The sequence below is a fragment of the Chlorocebus sabaeus genome, chromosome 25, assembly GCF_047675955.1.
Source record: "Chlorocebus sabaeus isolate Y175 chromosome 25, mChlSab1.0.hap1, whole genome shotgun sequence".
NCBI classification, from domain to species: domain Eukaryota; kingdom Metazoa; phylum Chordata; class Mammalia; order Primates; family Cercopithecidae; genus Chlorocebus; species Chlorocebus sabaeus.
The window spans coordinates 43,701,829-43,722,014 of NC_132928.1; the positions used below are offsets into that span (position 1 = coordinate 43,701,829).

General features: G+C 36.1%; 1 protein-coding gene across 8 annotated transcripts in view; it reads right to left on the minus strand.

Moving 5' to 3' along the window:
* Nucleotides 1–20,186, minus strand: part of HMCN1 (hemicentin 1) — a 454,658-nt gene that overhangs the window by 117,925 nt on the left and 316,547 nt on the right. For all 8 annotated transcript variants that reach the window (XM_073011674.1, XM_073011672.1, XM_007989160.3 and 5 more), the window contains 9 exons: nt 18,524–18,646; nt 17,615–17,776; nt 15,948–16,229; nt 12,547–12,714; nt 7,873–7,986; nt 7,214–7,300; nt 4,512–4,703; nt 1,944–2,117; nt 159–272 (listed from right to left, as the gene is read on the minus strand). In XM_073011674.1, coding sequence (XP_072867775.1) covers nt 159–272; nt 1,944–2,117; nt 4,512–4,703; nt 7,214–7,300; nt 7,873–7,986; nt 12,547–12,714; nt 15,948–16,229; nt 17,615–17,776; nt 18,524–18,646 — 1,416 coding nt within the window. The remainder of the gene's footprint in view (nt 1–158; nt 273–1,943; nt 2,118–4,511; nt 4,704–7,213; nt 7,301–7,872; nt 7,987–12,546; nt 12,715–15,947; nt 16,230–17,614; nt 17,777–18,523; nt 18,647–20,186) is intronic.

Consider the following 20,186-nt stretch of genomic DNA (forward strand, 5'->3'; position numbering starts at 1 on the left):
TAGACACAATGCTTAATTCAACTTCCATCCTTAATAAAGTAAGCTGTACAAATAAGTCTTTAATGATGAGTATAAATAATTATGAACCCACAATGAAAAACAGGATTGAAAGAGAAAAATGGAGAAGCTATGAAACATAGTATTCTTTCAGAACTTACTATACACTTTCACTTCATAGTGCTTTATCATTTCTCCAGCCTCATTCGTGGCTACACAAGAGTATCTTCCAGCATTGTCCTTCTGTGCATTGAGGATCTGCAGAGTTCTGCCTCCTGTAAAATCACGGAACATCAAAGAATCTCTAAAATCACAGTGACAGCAGAGTACACACAGGCTATACCTGTCTTGTTAACAAACGTCTTAACATATTTCTTCTTACATATGACAATTCTGTGATGGACATATGATATAAGATAAATTACAATACTGATGGGGATTGCATGGTATCTGAGGACAGCTGCTGAGTCCCCAGTGGTGCTCTGTGGTGATGACTCTCATGGTCATTTGCAACTGCCATGCCTTTGTATACTACTCCAGCTAAGGTCCTTCATAAGGTCTTTCATCCTCTTCATAAATAGGTTTCTGCCTTAATCATCTTTTCCTCTGATCTACCTAGCCTACAGGAGAAATTAATTGTGCTGAAGCAAAGTTTTTCTTTTGGTACTGTCCTCCTTAAACATTTTCAATCATTCTCAATTGACCAATATATAAAGTAAAAACTCTTAATTCTTATTTCAGGCATTCAAAACATGACTCCAGCTTTTCTTGCTGATCTTATTTCCTGCCCCTCCGCCAACATACATACACACAATATTTCTATCAAGTTTCGGGGAGTGGGTGAGAATTCTATTGCACAGGACTAGGCCATTCTCACTTTGTACTTTTCCCACCCTGGTTACCCTGATGGATCTGAAACCTCTCCTAACTCATTTCAACTAAATTCTAGAATTTTCTTTAAAGTCTCGTCAAGTTCTGACTAAGCAACAAAGCTTTTTCTGACCACTTCAGCCCACAGTGGCCATTTCTTCATTTGAAGTCAATTTTATTTATTTTTTTCTTCCTTTTTTTTTTTTTTTGGGACTGAGTTTTGCTCTGTCTCCCAGCCTGGAGTGCAGTGGTGCGATCTCGGCTTATTGCAACCTCTGCCTCCCGGGTTCAAGAGATTCTCCTGCCTCAACCTCCTGAGTAGCTGGGACTACAGGCATGTGCCACCATGCCTGGCCAATTTTTTGTATTTTTTTTTAGTAGGGATAGGATTTCACCGTGTTAGCCAGGATGGTCTCGATCTCCTGACCTCGTGATCCGCCTGCCTCAGCCTCCCAAAGTGCTGGGATTACAGGCGTGAGCCACCGCACCCACCTTCTTATTTTGAATTCTTATAAAACTCACTCCCTATTTACCATACCCCCTGACTATTCAGAATCCATGATTTTTCACAGATTCATATTCTTAATCAACTCTTTGCACATATTACCTCTCCTCAACATAAGACTGTCAGTCTCTTAAAGCCAGCAATAATCCTTTTTCTTTCTTTTTGCATTATCTATTTCCATGCAGTAAAGAGGAACAAACAAACTCTCTCACTTTGAATTGAACTTTGAAGGAGAGTTAATATTTAATCAGGAGTGAATTTCTACCCTTTTTGGCATTCACATTATAATATATTTTAGCAGTTAATTACATTGTGGCATTTATTTATTTGCCTTTTAACTTAGGTATTTTTCTGATCTTTTAAAAAGTAATTTTCAGTACTTTACAGCAGGGGTCCCAATCCTCAAGCCATGGACTGGTACCGGCCTGTGGCCTATTAGGAACCAGGCTGCACAGAACATAACACGACCAACAAAACAGAGGTGTTTTTATGAAAAGTAACTAATGATTCTGCTTTTCTAGAATAGTGGATGACGCAGATGCACCTTGGGCATCCGAAGCAAATGAATTACCTGGAAGAATACGAATATTTCGGCTAGACTCTAAAGGAGTGCCATCCTTAAACCAGGTGATGGTAGCTGGAGGATACGAATAAGCTTCACAGACCAAAGATGTGGGGCTGTTAAGGATGACAGTGACATCTTCAGGACTGCCATCACTACCTACACCAGCAATTGTAGGAGATACTGAAAAAGATGAGAATTTGATTGAAGAAATATATGTAGAAATTTGTATATTTGTGCATTTCTAAATTTCCATTATATGTATTTGTATAATGTCATTCCCTAGCAGTTACAGAAAACAAATTATTATTATTATTATTATTATTATTATAATACACAAAAGAGAGTGACCCCTCAAAAAACTCATAGGATAATGGAGGAGATGACACATAAAAAAGGAACCATAATACATAAAAGAACATAATGTATTAAGGACAATAATGGGAATGTTGGTGCAAGGTAAATGGAGGTTTTTTTTGGAAATGAGTTAGCATTCAGTCCAGTTTGAGGTATGTGGTGTGAAGAGTCTCATTAGAGAAGGCCTCTTAAAGGAGGAAGAGGATTTAAAGTGAACCTTAAAGGATCAGTGGTAGTTACCAGGTGAAAGCAGAGAGACTAGTAAGAGGGAATATATTGGGAGTGTGGTAGTATTAAATTGTAAGAAATGAGGGGCAAGCAGGGTATATCAAGAGGATGAACTGAAGTGGATCAATATTGGAAGCAAGGATAGCTGAGACAGGTACTTTGTTTTATAAAAGATAACGAGGAACTGAACTAGAGCATTAAAGGAAGGTATAAAGTAGAAGGAGAAAGTAAAGAAAGACTTAGGGCATTACTGACAGGACTTGATTATGGAAACTGGGGGCTAAAGGAAACTGAAGTCAAATATAACTTCCGGTTTGCTTGCTTAGGAACTAAACTGCAGAGAAGTAACATAAAAATATAAAATGTAGAAAGATTTGATCATTTAGGAAGGGAAAATAGTTTGTTCAGTTCTGAATATCTTGTATTTTAAGTGCTTATGGGAATTTCAGGTGGAAATGCCCAACAAGTAACTCTATATAGGAATTCAAACATTGCAAGAAAGATCTGGGTTACAGGTATACATTTTTAAAAGTTTCTTGTGTATAAAAGATGATTAAACATCTGGGAATGAATTCTATTACTTGAACAGAATATCTAGAGTAACAGGAGTAGTGAAGTAAGGACAGAACACCAGGGAACCCAGTATTTAAGAGGTGGCTCAAGCTTCCATAAAGGGCAGAGAAAGGGAACAAACAAAGATATGCAAGGATAACTGGGAAAGAACATTGTGAAGGAAAAAGAGATCAAAATGTACAAAACATTAAAACTGGGACTGCAAGATATTTGCTGGACCTAGCAAAAGGGAAGTGCTTGCCAGAGTAGTGTCAGACAAAGCCTGTTTTCAGTAGGACAGCAAGTATAGATATCTGGGCATGGTTAAAATATGAAGTGGTGGAGACAGTAGATGGTGAAGCTGCAAGTAAGGCAGACGGTGGAAAGATACAGGGTGGAGGGTGTAAGTGCAAGGAGTAACTGTGAACAAGAAGGATAATTTATCCTCTGAGAAAACAAAGGGTAAAGGCACTGAATTTTTGGCTGGGTAGATTGGAAGTTGCAAACACATGCACTTAAATAGCCTCTACTTTATGAAGTTGGTGGAGAAGGGCTTTGATTCAGACCTAGACCCCTCAGTCTTCAATGAATGAATGAATGAATGAATGAACATATATATAATACCAGATACTGTATGTCAATTTATACACTTATGACATTTATAATTATCAATTTATACACTTATACACAATACAATATTGACACATACAGTATCTGGTATTTTGATTTAATTTTTCTTGCACATATATCTCTGCTACTTAATTAGACTATCAGCTCCTTGAGGGCTGTGTTCAATATGAGAAGTTTCTATCTATGGTAGTATCTTTGTCCTCCTTAAGTGGTATTACCAATAACTATAAAAACAAACAACTATACAAATTTTCATACTCACATATAGGTCAGTTGATTTTAGTAGAATTATTTGATACTAGGAATCTAATACAATAAATTTAAGTGGTACAAATTTCAAAAAGTGAGCACAAGTTAAAAATCTATTTTAATGTCTTTCCTGAGACATAAGAACTGAATGTATCAACATACAGTTATTTTATCACTCTTAGTCCACAAAGACTATAATATGGCCATTTCCAATAATGGCAAAGTCTCCCAAAAAAACGACAGAATATCTCAGGTTGAGACCCAATCACTGTTTACCGGCTTCTCTTTGATCAACATATCTTTATCCTTTACTACTGATTAGTCTACCTTATTCAGAGTTGTGTCCCTAGCACGAAACACTGTACCTAGAACATAGTAGGTATTCCATACGTGACAAATGAATTTATAAATTAATTCAGGAAAAATAGTAAATGTACACAAGCACTGGTCCTCCTTCCACGAGGAAATTCTATGATGGAAACATTATTTGACCAGAGAAAGAAAAATTTAGCCTACAGTCATGTCAGATTCTTTAAGATATGAAGAAAAGCCCACGCCTACCAAATACATTAAGACTGAAGCTCCTGCTCTTGTCGCCAGCTGAACTGGAAGCCAAACATGTATATCTTCCAGTGTGTGACACCTGGGCATTGGTAATTTGAAGAAAACGGCCACCAGACATAATGTGATGAGCTTCATCTTCTTGGAGGAGCTGCCCATCTTTGTGCCATGTAATTTCCGGCACTGGATTCCCTGTAAAAAGCCATTTCTGAGAGTCGGCTAATAGTGACATGTATACAATGCATAAACTTCGAAAGAGGAGGTTTTCACTCATTTGTCTTCCTACATATCCCACATGTAAAACACTGCAGTATCCATTCACTTAAAAATAACTACGCAAACTAACTTATTTTATAATAAGGTTGTACTGACTTTAAAAATATGCATAGATTATAAATCATTTTCAAATGTATGTTAGTGTTCATCTATAAGTGAAATGATTCTAAATTGACCTTCATGTTTAACTAAATAACTAAATTTATACTATTTTTTAGACTATTACAACTAAGCATTTTGATAGTACAGTTTTAAAATAATGCAGCATTCATTTTTATTAAAAGTATTATTCATGAACACCTTTGTAGTCATATAATTTTTTTTTTTCTTGAGACAAAGTCTCGCTATGTCACCCAGGCTGGAGTGCAGTGGTGCAATCTCGGCTCACAGCAAGCTCTGCCTCCTGGGTTCACGCCATTCTCCTGCCTCAGCCTCCTGAGTAGCTGGGACTATAGGCGCCCGCCACCACGTCCAGCTAATTTTTTTGTATTTTTAGTAGAGACGGGGTTTCACCGTGTTAGCCAGGATAGTCTCGATCTCCTGACCTTGTGATCTGCCCGTCTTGGCCTCCCAAAGTGCTGGGATTACAGGCATGAGCCACTGCATCCAGCCTCATACAAAAATTTTTAAAAAGATTTTATATTTTTGATAAAAAGCTGTAAAAAAGCAAAACCTTTAATTCAACAAGCAGATATTTTGAGTCCATACCAGGATTCTATTATAGACAGATGGTAGAATATTGAAGAGATCAGTAGAGATATAAATATATTAATCATTCTTTAATATTTACAGCCTCTAGGAAGAGATCCTGTATCTTTGCTTTCAAATGAGATCTATGTTAAATATTAAGCTTTAAGTTATTCAAATACTCTTTGAAAATTTTAAAACCATAAAAGCAAGTCATGTTAGGAAAGAGGGCTAGGATGATATACTAGCTTGAAGACAGGATTTTATAAAATTTAGGGAATGGTTATCTATGCAACTGTTGTTAATTACTACATTATTTCTAGGAAAAAATTATCAGGGTTAGTAATATCACACTCTTTATATCTGCTTTTCTTAAAATGGAAACATTCCCCTCTCTGCTTATTTAAATTTATTGCTCACATAAGGCAGACAAACAATGAAATAAGAAACTCATTGAATCTTCCTTAAAACTCTGGCTTTCCATAAAATGTTATGGGCTACTTTCATTGTTACTTTAAAACTGCAAGGCTATCTACAATAAAAAGACAACCTTGAAAATATGCTCTTAGAGATGTGTTTATTTTGATTATATGCAAGAAATCAATTTACTGGTAAAGATGGTGAAACTGGTATTAGAATTTTTATTTTTCCTAGTCTATATTCCCTTTGTAATATTCAAACATGCTAACAAAAAGTAACAATATTGTTCTTGGAAAATCCCCACTATGAAATAATGCCATTCTTTCACCAAAACTCCTACCTATTTCTTTGAAATGAAATTTAAGTAAACAGGAAAAGGAAAGGAAGGCACAAACACAGGGAAGGAAACAAAAATTTAAAAAAGTAGGGCAAGATAAACATACATATAAGTAGAAGCAGAATAATTTTTCAAAAGAGAATGATTTATTGAATTGAAAGAAAAGACCAGTTCGTCCCTTTCTTCCTTCTTTCCTTCCTTTCTTTCTTCCTTACCTTCCTCCCTCCCTCTCTTTCTTCCTCCCCGCCCCTCACTCTTTCTTTCTTCTTTTCTTGTTGGTATCTCCTTTTTGTCTCCACAGAATTTGAAAGGTTTCCTCCTACATTTCTGCCAGCTATACTGAACTAGAATTCAATTTCAAATGCCAATTATAGTAGCTGGACTTTTTCTCAACTGATTAATAATATATAGTGGGACTCAGTATCTATCCAAAGGAAAATAAATCATAACAAAAAGATACCTTCACTAGTATGTTTACCATAGCACTATTCACAATAGCAAAGATATGTATATGTATACACACACATATATATATACACACCATGAAATTCTACCTATCCATAAAAAGAATGAAATCATATCTTTTGCAGCAATATGAATGGAACTGGAGGCCTTTATCTTAACTGAAGTAACTCAGAAACAAAAAGTCAAATACCATATGTTCTAACTTACAAATGGGAGCTAAGTAATGTGTATAAATTACTTAGTACACAAAGAGTGAAATAATAGACCTTGGGGACTAGGAAGGGTGTGGGGGTGGGAGAGGGGTTGAGAGATGAGACATTACCTAATAGGTAAAATGCACACTACTTGGGTAATGTTTACCATCACTGAGACTTCACCAGTATTCAATATATCCATGTAACAAAACTGCACTTATAACCCCTAAATATATTTTAAAAATTTAATAAGATATATAGTGGAGACAATGACTATCAGTGAATGGGGGGAGCATCAAAAGTCTGAGAGCTGAGCCCCATACCTGTCACTTCACAAGTCAGCGTAACACTCTGTTTCTCTTTTACCTTCACATCTTCCAATGTATTTTCACCCACAATATGAGGTGGTACTGAAAAAAAAACAACAGAATAACAGCTCTTAACAGCAAGGTTGCTGTTTTATAGGTATTTATGTATGGTTTTATTAAGTCATAAACTTCAAAACAAATCCCCCAATCCACATTCATTATCTGACTGCTAGAATGTCATAATATTATTCTGATTAAGTCTACTTTTAAAGTTATATGTCACAAATCCAATTATAATGAATTTTATTGTAATGTAAATTATAAAGTCTGCATAAAAATATGTCAACAAATCACCAGGAATATTTATTTGACTTTTATTTCTTCTACTATCACTCTAAGATGCATTCACATTAAACAAGTCATTCAGCCTCTCAGAATATTGTTGAGCAATTGTGAATTAAAACAGGCATTTTAATTCCTCCAAACAATTGCCTGATTGCCTCCAAACAATTCTAATATTGAATTCTTGCCAAGAGTCACAGTCCAGGGTCTAAATAACACAGGTATGAGATCAAGTGGTAAATAAATTTTAACTCTGCTTCCAGGATTTAAGGTAATTAAAGTTTTTTCCTAGATATTACAAACTATATAGGTACCTAATACTATATAAGTACCTAAAACTGAAAGCCCAAAGATTTTTCTTTCTTCACCAGCTGCATTCCTTACAACACAAGTATATTGGCCAGCGTCTTCCATTCTGGTCTGCATCAGCCGTAGCATCCTGCCTCCTGCAGAAGCAAACCATCTTTTTAAGATAACTTAAAAAGAAAAATGAAACTTTATAAGCCATCCAAGTGATGCTCAATTTAGGTAAAAATTTAATCAGTATGCTTTAGAGGTCCTTAAAATGAATTTATTTCAAGCTTTTATAAAAATCACATTTTAAACCTGTATAAAACAAAATAATTCAGAAAAATCTTCTAGTTCAATAGATAAAAAAATAAACATAATGTTAGATGACAGCAAGCAAGAAATGTTGTTTCACAGAGAAGGTGATGTTTGAATATGATCTTAAAAGGTAAGTATACTTTACACATGAGTTGAGAGATGCTGATATGGTTTGGCTCTGTGACCCCACCCAAGTGTCATCTCGAATTGTAATCCCCATAATCCCCACGTGTCAAGGGAGGGACTTGGTGGGAGGTGACTGGATCACGGGAATGGTTTCCCCCATGCTGTTCTCATGATAGTGAGTGAGTTGCTATGAGATCTGATAGTCTCATAAGCATTTGACAGGTCTTCCCTTCACATACTCTCTCTTCTGCCGTCTTGTGAAGAAGGTACCTGCTTCCCCTTCTGCCATGATTGTAAGTTTCCTGAGGCCTCCCCAGCCATGCAGAATGTAAGTCAATTAAACCTCTCACCTTTATAAATTACTCAATCTCGAATATTTCTTTATGAAAACATAAAGAAATGAAAACAGACTAATACGGATGCTAATGAAGAGATAGAGGTAGAAAGTTGGTGTGAGAAGTGGTACTAAAAGCAGAGCAGGTGGAGAAAATGGTAAGAGATGAGGCTTGATGGAGTATGGCCAGATTGTGTGGGCCTGTGAATGCTGTGCTAAGGAATTTAGATTTTATTGTGTTCACGAAAGACTATGGAGTATATAAACAAAGAGGGATCATGATCCGATTTGTACTTAGAAAGACAACTGTGATCAGACGATTGGGAAAATAGTCTTAGTTTTCCACTGAACATATAATATGGGAATGTCAGAAAGATAACCAGACCAGACACCCAGATTTGGGTGACATCAATATATTACCATTACTTTCAATGGCAAAAACCACAATTACTTTTGCACAAACCTAATATAAGGAAGATAGGAGAATGAAGACTACCAGCTTTCAATTGAGCTTCATGGAATCCTACATTTATATAAAATGTTATGGAGTTACTTCACGCACTAGTGATACACCGCTTTTGTTTCTTTTTGTACTTTGAACATCTATGTAACATTTTGTTTGAAGAAATATTCATCTAAGAAATGCAAGTAGACTGAAAGTGAAACGCTGATATACTGGGGGTGTGATTTGGAGGGAAACTCTATTTAAAGATAAAGGCAGAAGAGCCAACAAATAAGATGAAACAAAACCTGTGGAGAACTAAGAGACACTGAGAGAACAAAGTCCTGGGCACCATTTGAGGAGTAAGGTCCAACAAAAGAAGTAGTTCATTTATTGGATTGTGTACTAATTTTCTAGCTGGTATATTTTTGCTTAGCACCCTGAATTTGAACTAAAAACAGTGTAATGGTTAACATGAAATTTTCATGTAAATATTCACCTGGGTCTGGTTTCCCAGGAGTATTCAATCTGTTTTCTGTTTATGTAAACACAAGCTGACATTGAACTTTTTCTATAAGCAACTTTCCCATCCTCAACCCACTGAAAGGTAAACTTAGTAGTATCTTATTTAGACAAACAAAGCTAATTACCTGAATCTAGCCTTTTTTCCCCAATTGAATTAGTAAACAGAAATTATGTTTACTTAAGAAGTAAAAGTGCTTTAAAAACTTATGTCAATTAGGGAAGGATTCAAGCACTCACTGCCACTTCAGATTAGTGAGATCATAATATGATTCCAGTTGAGAATATTAAAGCAATACAACTTTTATGAATCACTGCTGGCTCTACAAACCTCAGCCTCATAAGTTTCATGATCTTCCTTTTCTCTTGGTTTTGTGGCCTTCTCACTTAATCCAGTGAAAACCAAAAATGGGTGCTGACAGTAAATTATACTTATATGGAGACGTTTCTTGTACCTATTAAATTTTTATAGCAGTTATCTGTTTCTGGCAGATAACTTCATAACCATGATAGGGTCTTCATCAAAGTACTGCTTTTAGAAAAGCTATACTTAAATTCTCAGGAGGACTAATATTAATGAAATAGGCATGTACAGGAGACTGAAGACCAAGCAAGTCATATGCCATTCATTTGATTCTCATTTATCTATTGCACAACGCAACATGTTCAGATTGTAAAACTGAATAACTCCTTTGGCAGCACCACAAGGTGAAATACTTATCATGTGTTCACTCAGGGATCTCCAGCTGCTAGTCAAGCACAACAAAGATAGATAAAACCAAAACACCACTTCTGTAAATTTGTAACAAACTAGAGCACATCACTTTAGCTTGCCTTTTTCACTTCCAGGAGCTCTGCTACACTTACTATATTTAATGAAAGTCCCTACTTTCTTAGCAATTGAACATTTTTTAAAAAGCCAGAAAGATAAATATAATTTCAAGCCAAGAAGATAATGCGTTTAGGCTTTGGTAACCACATATTAATACAATCTTTGCCATTTGTGTGTGTGTGTGTGTGTGTGTGTGTGTGTGTGTATTTTTTTTTCTTTCTTTCTTTCTTTTTTTTTTTTTTGAGACAGAGTCTCGCTCTGTAGCCCAGGCTGGAGTGGAATGGCGTGACTTTGGCTCACTGCAAGCTCCACCTCCCAGGATTAGTATGTATTTCTTAAGATCAACAGAGACTGAGAGTCCTGTCAAAGTAAAAACATCATAGTAAGGACATAGGAAAGTTTCCCAGGACAGACCACAAACATTTTACCAGGTTGTCTATGACAATAACAAGAAATAGGTATTGGATGCTTCCATAGAAGCAAGTGCTGTGTTAACTGTTTTAGATATCTCATTTCATCCTTACAAAAACCCTGAAGCAAATACTATTATCATCACTTTACAAGTGATCAAACTGAAGTTAGCAAAGTTAAGTAACTAGTCTGAGGTCATAAATATAGTGAGTATTATAGACAATAAATGTGGTTAATAGCAATGTACATTCTTCGTCGAGCTCCTATCAGTTATAAACCAAGATCGGGAAGAAACATATGGAACTTAGGTTTTTTAGACTTAATACCAGCACTAGGAAAGAATCTTTTCTGAATATGCCTTCAGTAGTGGTAAATTTTGAGCACATTTAGGTGAAGGGAGCTTACTGCCATGTAAAGTAGCTCATCTTGACTTTAAGCAAGCTAAGTATCTGTTAAGTTGTTTATATTCAGATACAAATCTGTCCCTAGAATCTTCCATATACTGACATTACTTTTAACCTCTGGAACTAGAAAAAAACAACATAATCCTTTCTACACCATGGCTCATCAAATATTTAAATTTACTTTGGATTATATACCAAATACACCACAAAATTTATTTCTCCAAGTTAAATACAGATATATTAATCATTACGTGATAATTTCCCATCATATTTTTCTCTGAAAATACTGTCATTAAGCCTTTCTTCTTGTCTTTCTAATAAGTTCTGCTAAGTTTATAGTGCAAATTATCTCCTGCTTTTCTTATTGGAGAAAATATAGTTTATTGATGTGGCAAAATATTGCATTTGTTGTCGAGATAACACATTGTATTTTAATGCATACTGAGAAACTAACAATTCAGACATCTTTTCATATTAAGAGTTCTGAAGCTATACTTCATCATAATCTCATCACTGGTTTGACTGTAAGTGCAAAGAGATCATAAACTAGCATAATTAGTAATTATATAGAGGGTCATCACGAGCCTTACTTAACCTTCATCTTGTTAGGTTTAACCCAAAAGCTCCAGCATGAGGTGTGTTTGAATTTGGAAGCCTTCAATCACACATTAGGTATTTTTCTAAGTATCTAAGCTTTTTATTAACCAAACACTTGGCAAGATTATCTTAGTCTGTATCCAAGTCATTACTAAAATGCGCCAAGTGCAGATTTATGAGGCTTGCCTTAAAAATCTCTCTCTACGCTTATATTGATCCACAAATGACAAGCTATTTGGATTTTCCCACAAAATTATATGAGGAATATGATCAATATCTCTTGACAATAAAGTCTTAGCTCATAGGAAACTAAGAAATGTAAACTGAGATTAGTCATGAATATGTTGAAATATTAATATTTGGATATAGAGGTATTTTATATTCTAGGATTCACTGTAGACTTTGGATTCAATTTCAGCACTTCCTGTAATTCTTTTCAAATTGGTTGATGCTCATTGTAGCATGAATGCTTTGACATCCCATGACTGAAGTAATCAGCAAGTGCCAAGATTTGTTTTTAAAAGGGGTCTAGAGATATTTGGAGATTTCCCATTTTCATATAGCTTCTTACATCCTTTCAAATATTTTTTTCTTAATATGATTAGTGAGTATTATAGTAAGCAGCTAGGTTAAAAAAATAAAACAATAAAAACACTGAGAAACTTGAAATTAAGGAGAAATTGTAGCCTCATGAAGCTTACAAGATTATAAGGCTACCAGAATTTCTAATACCTGAGAGAATCCTCACAGAATTGCTAAGGTTGACAGGCCATCCATCTTTAAGCCAGGTTATGGAAGGCAGGGGAATTCCAGAAGCTTCACAAGTCAAGGATACTGAGTTCTTTTCTACCACACTGATATTTTCAGGTGACCTGTGGTTTCCTATGATGCTTGGAGGAGCTGTAAGACAAAATAAAACAAATGGGGAATGGAAATATTAGTTGCCTGCTATACATTTGATATACCTGATGTTGTATATCAAACATCAAATCCTAAACAGTGTATGGTTAATAAGACTTCCATTTTCTGATTAACAGTAAGCAAAATAAGCAATCACAACAACCAGTTCTCTCTCTCTCTCTCTGTGTGTGTGTGTGTGTGTGTGTGTGTGTGTGTGTGTGTGTGTGTGAGAGAGAGAGAGAGAGAGAGAGAGAGAGAGAGAGAGAGAGAGAGAGATTCCTGGAAGTAAAAATGTCACTTCTTCCTCAATCTTAGCAGTAAGTTCTTTTCATATTGTTATTCCAATAGTGGTGAGTGATTTTGTATGAGTCACTCACCCTCCCTTTTTTTAAAAATTGCAATTTCAACTTCCATTTTAGACTAAGGGAATACATGTGCAGGTTTGTTACATGGGTATATTCTGTGATGCTGAGGCTTGGGGTATGATTGATCCTGTCACCTAGGTGGTAAGCATAGAACCCAAGAGTTAGTTTTTGAGCCCCTGCCTCCTTTCCTCCTTCCCCTTCAATAGTCCCCTGTGTCTACTGTTGCCATGTTTATGTCTTTGGGTACCCAATATTTAGTTCCCACTTATAAGTGAGAATATGGGGCATCTGATTTTCCGTTCCTGCATGAATTCACTGATGATTACAGCCTCCAGCTGCATTCACGTTGCTGCAAAGGACATGAGTTTTGGTTGTGTAGTATTCCATGGTCCATATGTACCATATTTTCTTTATCCAATCCACCATTTATTAATCAGCACCTAGGCTGATTGTATGTCTTTGCTACTGTGAATATGAATCACTCATCTTTTCTTGCAAATTTGTGATATGGATTTATAACCTACATATAGAGATTTCCTAAAAAATCAATTATCTAATCCTAAAAATTAAGAGTAATCCAACAAAAAAGTATTTAAGATTAATTCATCTTCCCTTTTGTGTTATGATTCCTATAGCTTTGGCACACACATTGGCTGCAAACTACAGGATATTAACACTGAACTTCATGTGTGTCTTAACTGAGGGCAAGTTACAAGATCTGTGTCCATTAAATTTACCATTGTTTCTATAGCTATAAAAATTATAGTTCAAAATGTACACATCTAAATCATTGTCCCTATGTATGTGTATGTTTGGTCTATTCTTTTTTTTATTATTATTATACTTTAAGTTCTAGGGTACATGTGAACAACGTGCAGGTTTGTTACATATGTATACATGTGCCATGTCAGTGTGCTGCACCCATCAACTCGTCAGCACCCATCAACTTGTCATTTACATCAGGTATAACTCCCAATGCCATCCCTCCCCCCTCCCCCCTCCCCATGATAGGCCCCGGTGTGTGATGTTCCCCTTCCTGTGCCCAAGTGATCTCACTGTTCAATTCCCACCTATGAGTGAGAACATGTGGTGTTTGGTTTTCTGTTCTTGTGATAGTTCGCTCAGAATGACGGTTTCCAGCTGCATCCATGTCCCTACAAAGGACACGAACTCATCCTTTTTTATGGCTGCATAGTATTCCATGGTGTATATGTGCCACATTTTCTTAATCCAGTCTGTCACTGATGGAAATCTGGGTTGATTCTAAGTCTTTGCTATTGTGAATAGTGCTGCAATAAACATACGTGTGTATGTGTCTTTATAGCAGCATGACTTATAATCCTTTGGGTATATACCCAGTAATGGGATGGCTGGGTCATATGGTATTTCTAGTTCTAGATCCTTGAGGAATCGCCATACTGTTTTCCACAATGGTTGAACTAGTTTACAATCCCACCATAGATTCAATGTCATCCCCATCAAGCTACCAACAACTTTCTTCACAGAATTGGAAAAAACTGCTTTAAAGTTCACATGGAACCAAAAAAGAGCCCGCATTGCCAGGACAATCCTAAGTCAAAAGAACAAAGCTGGAGGCATCACGCTACCTGACTTCAAACTATACTACAAGGCTACAGCAACCAAAACAGCATGGTACTGGTACCAAAACAGAGATGTAGACCAATGGAACAGAGAAAAGAGCCCTCAGAAATAATACCACACATCTAAAGCCATCTGATCTTTGACAAACCTGACAAAAACAAGAAATGAAAACAGAATTCCCTATTTAATAAATGGTGCTGGGAAAATTGGCTAGCCATAGGTAGAAAGCTGAAACTGCATCCTTTCGTTACTCCTCATACGAAAATTAATTCAAGATGGATTAGAGACTTAAATGTTAGACCTAATACCATAAAAACCCTAGAAGAAAACCTAGGTAATACCATTCAGGACATAGGCATGGGCAAGGACTTCATGTCTAAAACACCAAAAGCAATGGCAACAAAAGCCAAAATTGACAAATGGGATCTAATTAAACTAAAGAGCTTCTGCACAGCAAAAGAAACTACCATCAGAGTGAACAGGCAACCTACAGAATGGGAGAAAATTTTTGCAAGCTACTCGTGTGACAAAGGGCTAACATCCAGAACCTACAAAGAACTCAAACAAATTTACAAGAAAAAAACAAACAACCCCATCAAAAAGTCGGCAAAGCATTTGAACAGACATTTCTCAAAAGAAGACATTCATACAGCCAACAGACACATGAAAAAATGCTCGTCATCACTGGCCATCAGAGAAATGCAAATCAAAACCACAATGAGATACCACCTCACACCAGTTAGAATGGCAATCATTAAAAAGTCAGGAAACAACAGGTGCTGGAGAGGATGTGGAGAAATAGGAACACTTTTACAATGTTTGCTCTATTCTTATTGATATTTATGACTCATTAGAGTTGGAATATTAAAGCTGACTTCAGTATAACTCATGTCCAACTGACGATGAGTCAGTAAATTCTAAGGCACTTACCTTTATACAAGCCCAGTTAAGTCAGCTAATTTGGAAAACATAAAATAGAGATTTTACTTGGGATAGCATCAGACCAAAAGCATTTGAAGACAACAATTTTCTACTTTACTGTGTGCTTTCCTTAAAGAATATCTAATATGTACTTATTTCAGCAAGGTAAATAATGTGAGGTCAGGCATAGAAGGATAAATGAGACTGACCTGGGGAAAAGGTATATATGTTTAAAATGATGGATTATAAATAAATGACTTTCAAAACTTGGGGTCTATATCTCCCATCCAGGATGCTAGATTATATTAGCCAGTAAATGAACATATTGAGCTTCTTTCTACTTACCATGGACACTTAAGTCATATTTTTTGTCAGTCATTCCTGCTACATTCACAGCAACACACACATAACGGCCTGTGTCAGATACATGAATGTTCTTCAGCTGAAGGATGTGACCTTCATCCAGTATTTCCACTCCCTTTGCCTTGATCAAGGGGCGGCCATCTTTCATCCAACTCACTGTTGGTGGAGGAATACCCTGCACCTCACACTCCAAGGAGATACTCTTTCCTCGGGTCACAATAATTTCAGTAGGGTGGCTGCCACTGTTGGTTATGGTCGGTCTAACTGAGGGTTGGAGAAAGATAAAAAGAAACAAAATAGGAAATGTTTGTTTCAAGTCTTACATAGGAATTTTCATCAGCCAAACTTAAATATATTTTTATGTTAAAATATAAACAACTAAAGAAAAGACCCAGGACTAACAGACATGATGTTATGCTGAGAGGTGGAATTCTTCTCCAATGTTTTAAGTGGGTTCATACCTAAAATGAAGCTATTGACACAGTTCACTAACTTCCCACTTTTGAGAAGCTATACAAATATTTGAACTTATCACTTGTAGCCCTGCTTTACGTAAGTCTTCCTAGTACTCATTTAAAATAGATACAGTAGCCTAGCTTACAACCCAATGTCTGTTATTAACTCCTTTCTTCCTTCTCCCTTTTACAGTATGAGTTGGAAAAGCTGAGATGGTTTCTCAGTCTTGTTGGGAAACTGGGGTAACCACATGAATGAATTTAGGCCTATAAAACCTAAACAGAGGTCTGCTGGGGATTTTGGGAAAAATTTTGCTCTCCTAACAAAAGGGAAAGATACCAGCCCTTTCCCTTCCTCCTGCCTTCCACGTGGAATTGATACCACAATAACAGCTACCATCTTGAGACCATGAAGGAGGGACCAGTAGAATGCCAGAGCTCCTATGCTGACACAATTAAGCTGCTGACCAACTCCAGTGACTAATGCTAACCTCTGCCTTCTTACTATGTGAGAACATAAACCTTTACTTGGTTAAGCCACTTATAGCCATTTATTCTGCTGTTTGAAGCTGAATTCATGTGTCATTGATGCTAGGAACAAAAATTAGATCAATTCTAATACATATGTGTGTGGAAAGAAAAGTAGGCCCGTGTCAGTAATCCGATGTTCTAGTGCTAGTCCTACTACACACAAGTCACATGACCTTGTTCAACCAACAAAACCTCTCAGAGCTTAAATTTCCACGTACACCAAATGGAGGCGGCAGTTTTGTCTTATATAACAGTTCATGTGAAGATTAAATGAGTATACAACTATCTTAAGCACTCTAAGATCTTATACAAGTAAAATAATCTTTAAAATAAAATGTTTTTACATATTGTAAATATCCCCTATGGTAAAATGTTCTCCCTTCCCCCTCTATGTGTCCACTATCTGCCCCCAACAAATTACAGCCACACTGATGTGTCTGTCATTGGTGACCTAATGCAGAGTGGACAGCTGTAATGCTGAATAACAGCCAGAAGGAAGTAATTGCTCTCCAGTTATGTCAGCACAATTTAAATGTGTGTGTCATATGATAGTTACAACCGTACCATTTTGAATGAATATTAAAGATATTTTATAAAGTAAATGAGAAGGATGAAAAGATTTAAAAGAAAATTGTGCCAAAGCCTGGCTAATCAACAACTTACTGTAAACTTGCAGACTGTATTCTTTCTTTGCAGTTCCAGCAACATTCGATGCCACACATGAATAGGGTGCTGCATCAGACTTTTCAGCAATTGAAATTTGTAATTGCCTGCCCCCAGATAAAATTCTAACTCGCCCCATGGAATCAGTCAGCACTGGAGAGCCTGCAAAGAAGTCCAAATGGCAGAATATGAGGCAGAAATGTAAAGCATTTTGTATACATTACTAAATATGATACTTGTTTACTTAGTTCAAGTATATAAAAGGCAAATAACACTGTAAAATAATCCTGCCCTAGTATGTAAAATGAAGGAGCACTAATATTTAAATGAACTAAAAATTTAGACGATCTTTCTGCTACTTAGTGGGCTTAAGGAGCTGTTGATAAATAAATTGAAAATCTGGTCAAACACAGAATTCATTCTTAATGTACATTGAAAACTGTCACAGAGAAAAAATGTTACTTTTTAATAATATCAACTTTTATTTTCTATGCAGGAGGTACAGGTGCAGGTTTATTACATGGATGTATTCTGTGATGCTGAGGTTTGGGGGATGACTGAACCAATCACCCAGGAAGTTTAAAACTTATTTTAAAGAAGAAAATGTAGTTCCTGAATGGTGCATTCTCAATGTTTATAGCTGCCCTATAATGCATTTGATTCAAAAATAATCAATTAATGCAGAATTTTTTTTTTGCTAGGGAGGAGTTAACAGTCTTAAAAAAATTTCAGCTGGGTAGTGTAGAAGGATCACATGTTACACATTTAATATAAATAAATTTTGCTGTCTAGCATTTAGTATGCAAACCCCAGGAAAATTTGTTTATAATCTAACACATTTGTCAAACAAAGTCAATATCCATCTTCTATTTTCATTTAATTTTATAAATTTCAAGGATGAAAACTGACCTTTCTTCTTCCAAATGAGATTTGGAGGTGGAATACCACTTGATTCACACAACAGACTAATGAGATTCCCTTCAATGACTGTAAGTTGAGTAAGTTCATCAGAACCACCAATATGTGGGGGGACTGGAAAAAATAAAAATATTATTTTTCCACTCATTTCATATAGAATTTTCCTAACAGTTTACATGTAAGATAAAAGGCTTCTACTCAAATGACATAATGAAGACATTGGCATATGAGGTTGACATCAACATCAAATTAAAAGTCACCTGTAAGATGTAGCATAAATAGCTAATAGCAGACTTCCCATGTACACAGAAATTTATCAAAATATTCAGAATGGCATAAAGAGAAGCTACTTTATCATAAATTACAAAATATGTTAGCTCATATATTTAGCTATTATAAAATGTATATTTGATGCAAGATATTTAGACACCTTGCATCAAAAAGCTAAAGTACCTACCAAGTTTAACCTTAGCCCAGTCACTGTTGCCTAGCTAGCTTTGATATCTCAAATAGTGAACAGAACAGGAAACATAAGGCATATAACATATACTAAAGAACAGAGGCAAGGGGTTTTGTCTAAAGAAAGGACATATTACCTATTTCAGATTGCACAGTCTGCTTCTCTACTGGCCTACAGCTTCACCCTGGAACCTTCAAAGTGAATACTGACTACCCAAGATTTTCTCAAAGGCGCTGGAGTCTGCAGTTGCTGGCTGAACTCTCCTTGAGGACACTTCTTTGGCTGCAGGACTGTCAGCTGGTAGATGGCTTGTTCTTCCAAACTCCTGAGAGTTGAGGAGTGGGAGAATCCTCTTGCACCCCTAGTGCGGCTTCCGGTCATTGTTCAACCATCCCATGTAAAAGCCTCTATTCCTTTGAGGCTCATATAACCAATTTATTTTTTTCTCTCTCTCTCTCTTTTTTAAATCCCATCTGTAAACCTGTCATTCTTCCTTTATTCACTGAACAGTCTGATATGTGTTCTTATACTTTTCATACTAAGTCCTACCATCACTCTGTATGAACCCAACATCCACATGTATAACCAGTCTAAATACTCTGTCTACTAGGTTATTGATATACCCATCCCATTTTCCATCAGAAGCCATACCATGGCTCTTCCCATCATCTAGAACATTCCTCCTGTAAGTTTATAAATTTAGGCCTCTGACAACTTCTCTGTTCTTTTTGCTCTCAATTATTCCCAATTCTCAAGTCAATTCCCATTGACTTAATTGAATCTCAAGTGTTTTCACTTCTCAGAAGTCCCCCTATCCAGCTGCCTATTCTTCTGTTTACCGACTTCTCTACTCAGCGTAGATTTCATAATCAATATTCTCAACTGCCTTGTACCTTTGCCCTTCTTATTTGTCAATACCCTTACTCTGGATGAATCCTACAGTTTACTCTGTCACTGATACCACAAACTGAAAGTTCCAAAAGAAAATGACACAATTGCATAGATTGTCACTACTATAAATTTATGATCTCCATTCTAAACTCTACCCTTCTCTACCCCCAGGGCTTCTCATTAATACAAATACTTGAAAATCTATATCTGTAATGGAGACCCTCTCTGAGGTCTAGACTTTTATATCCAACTAACTAAACATCTCAAGTTGGATGCCTTAGAAGCATTGTCAAATTTGACTTG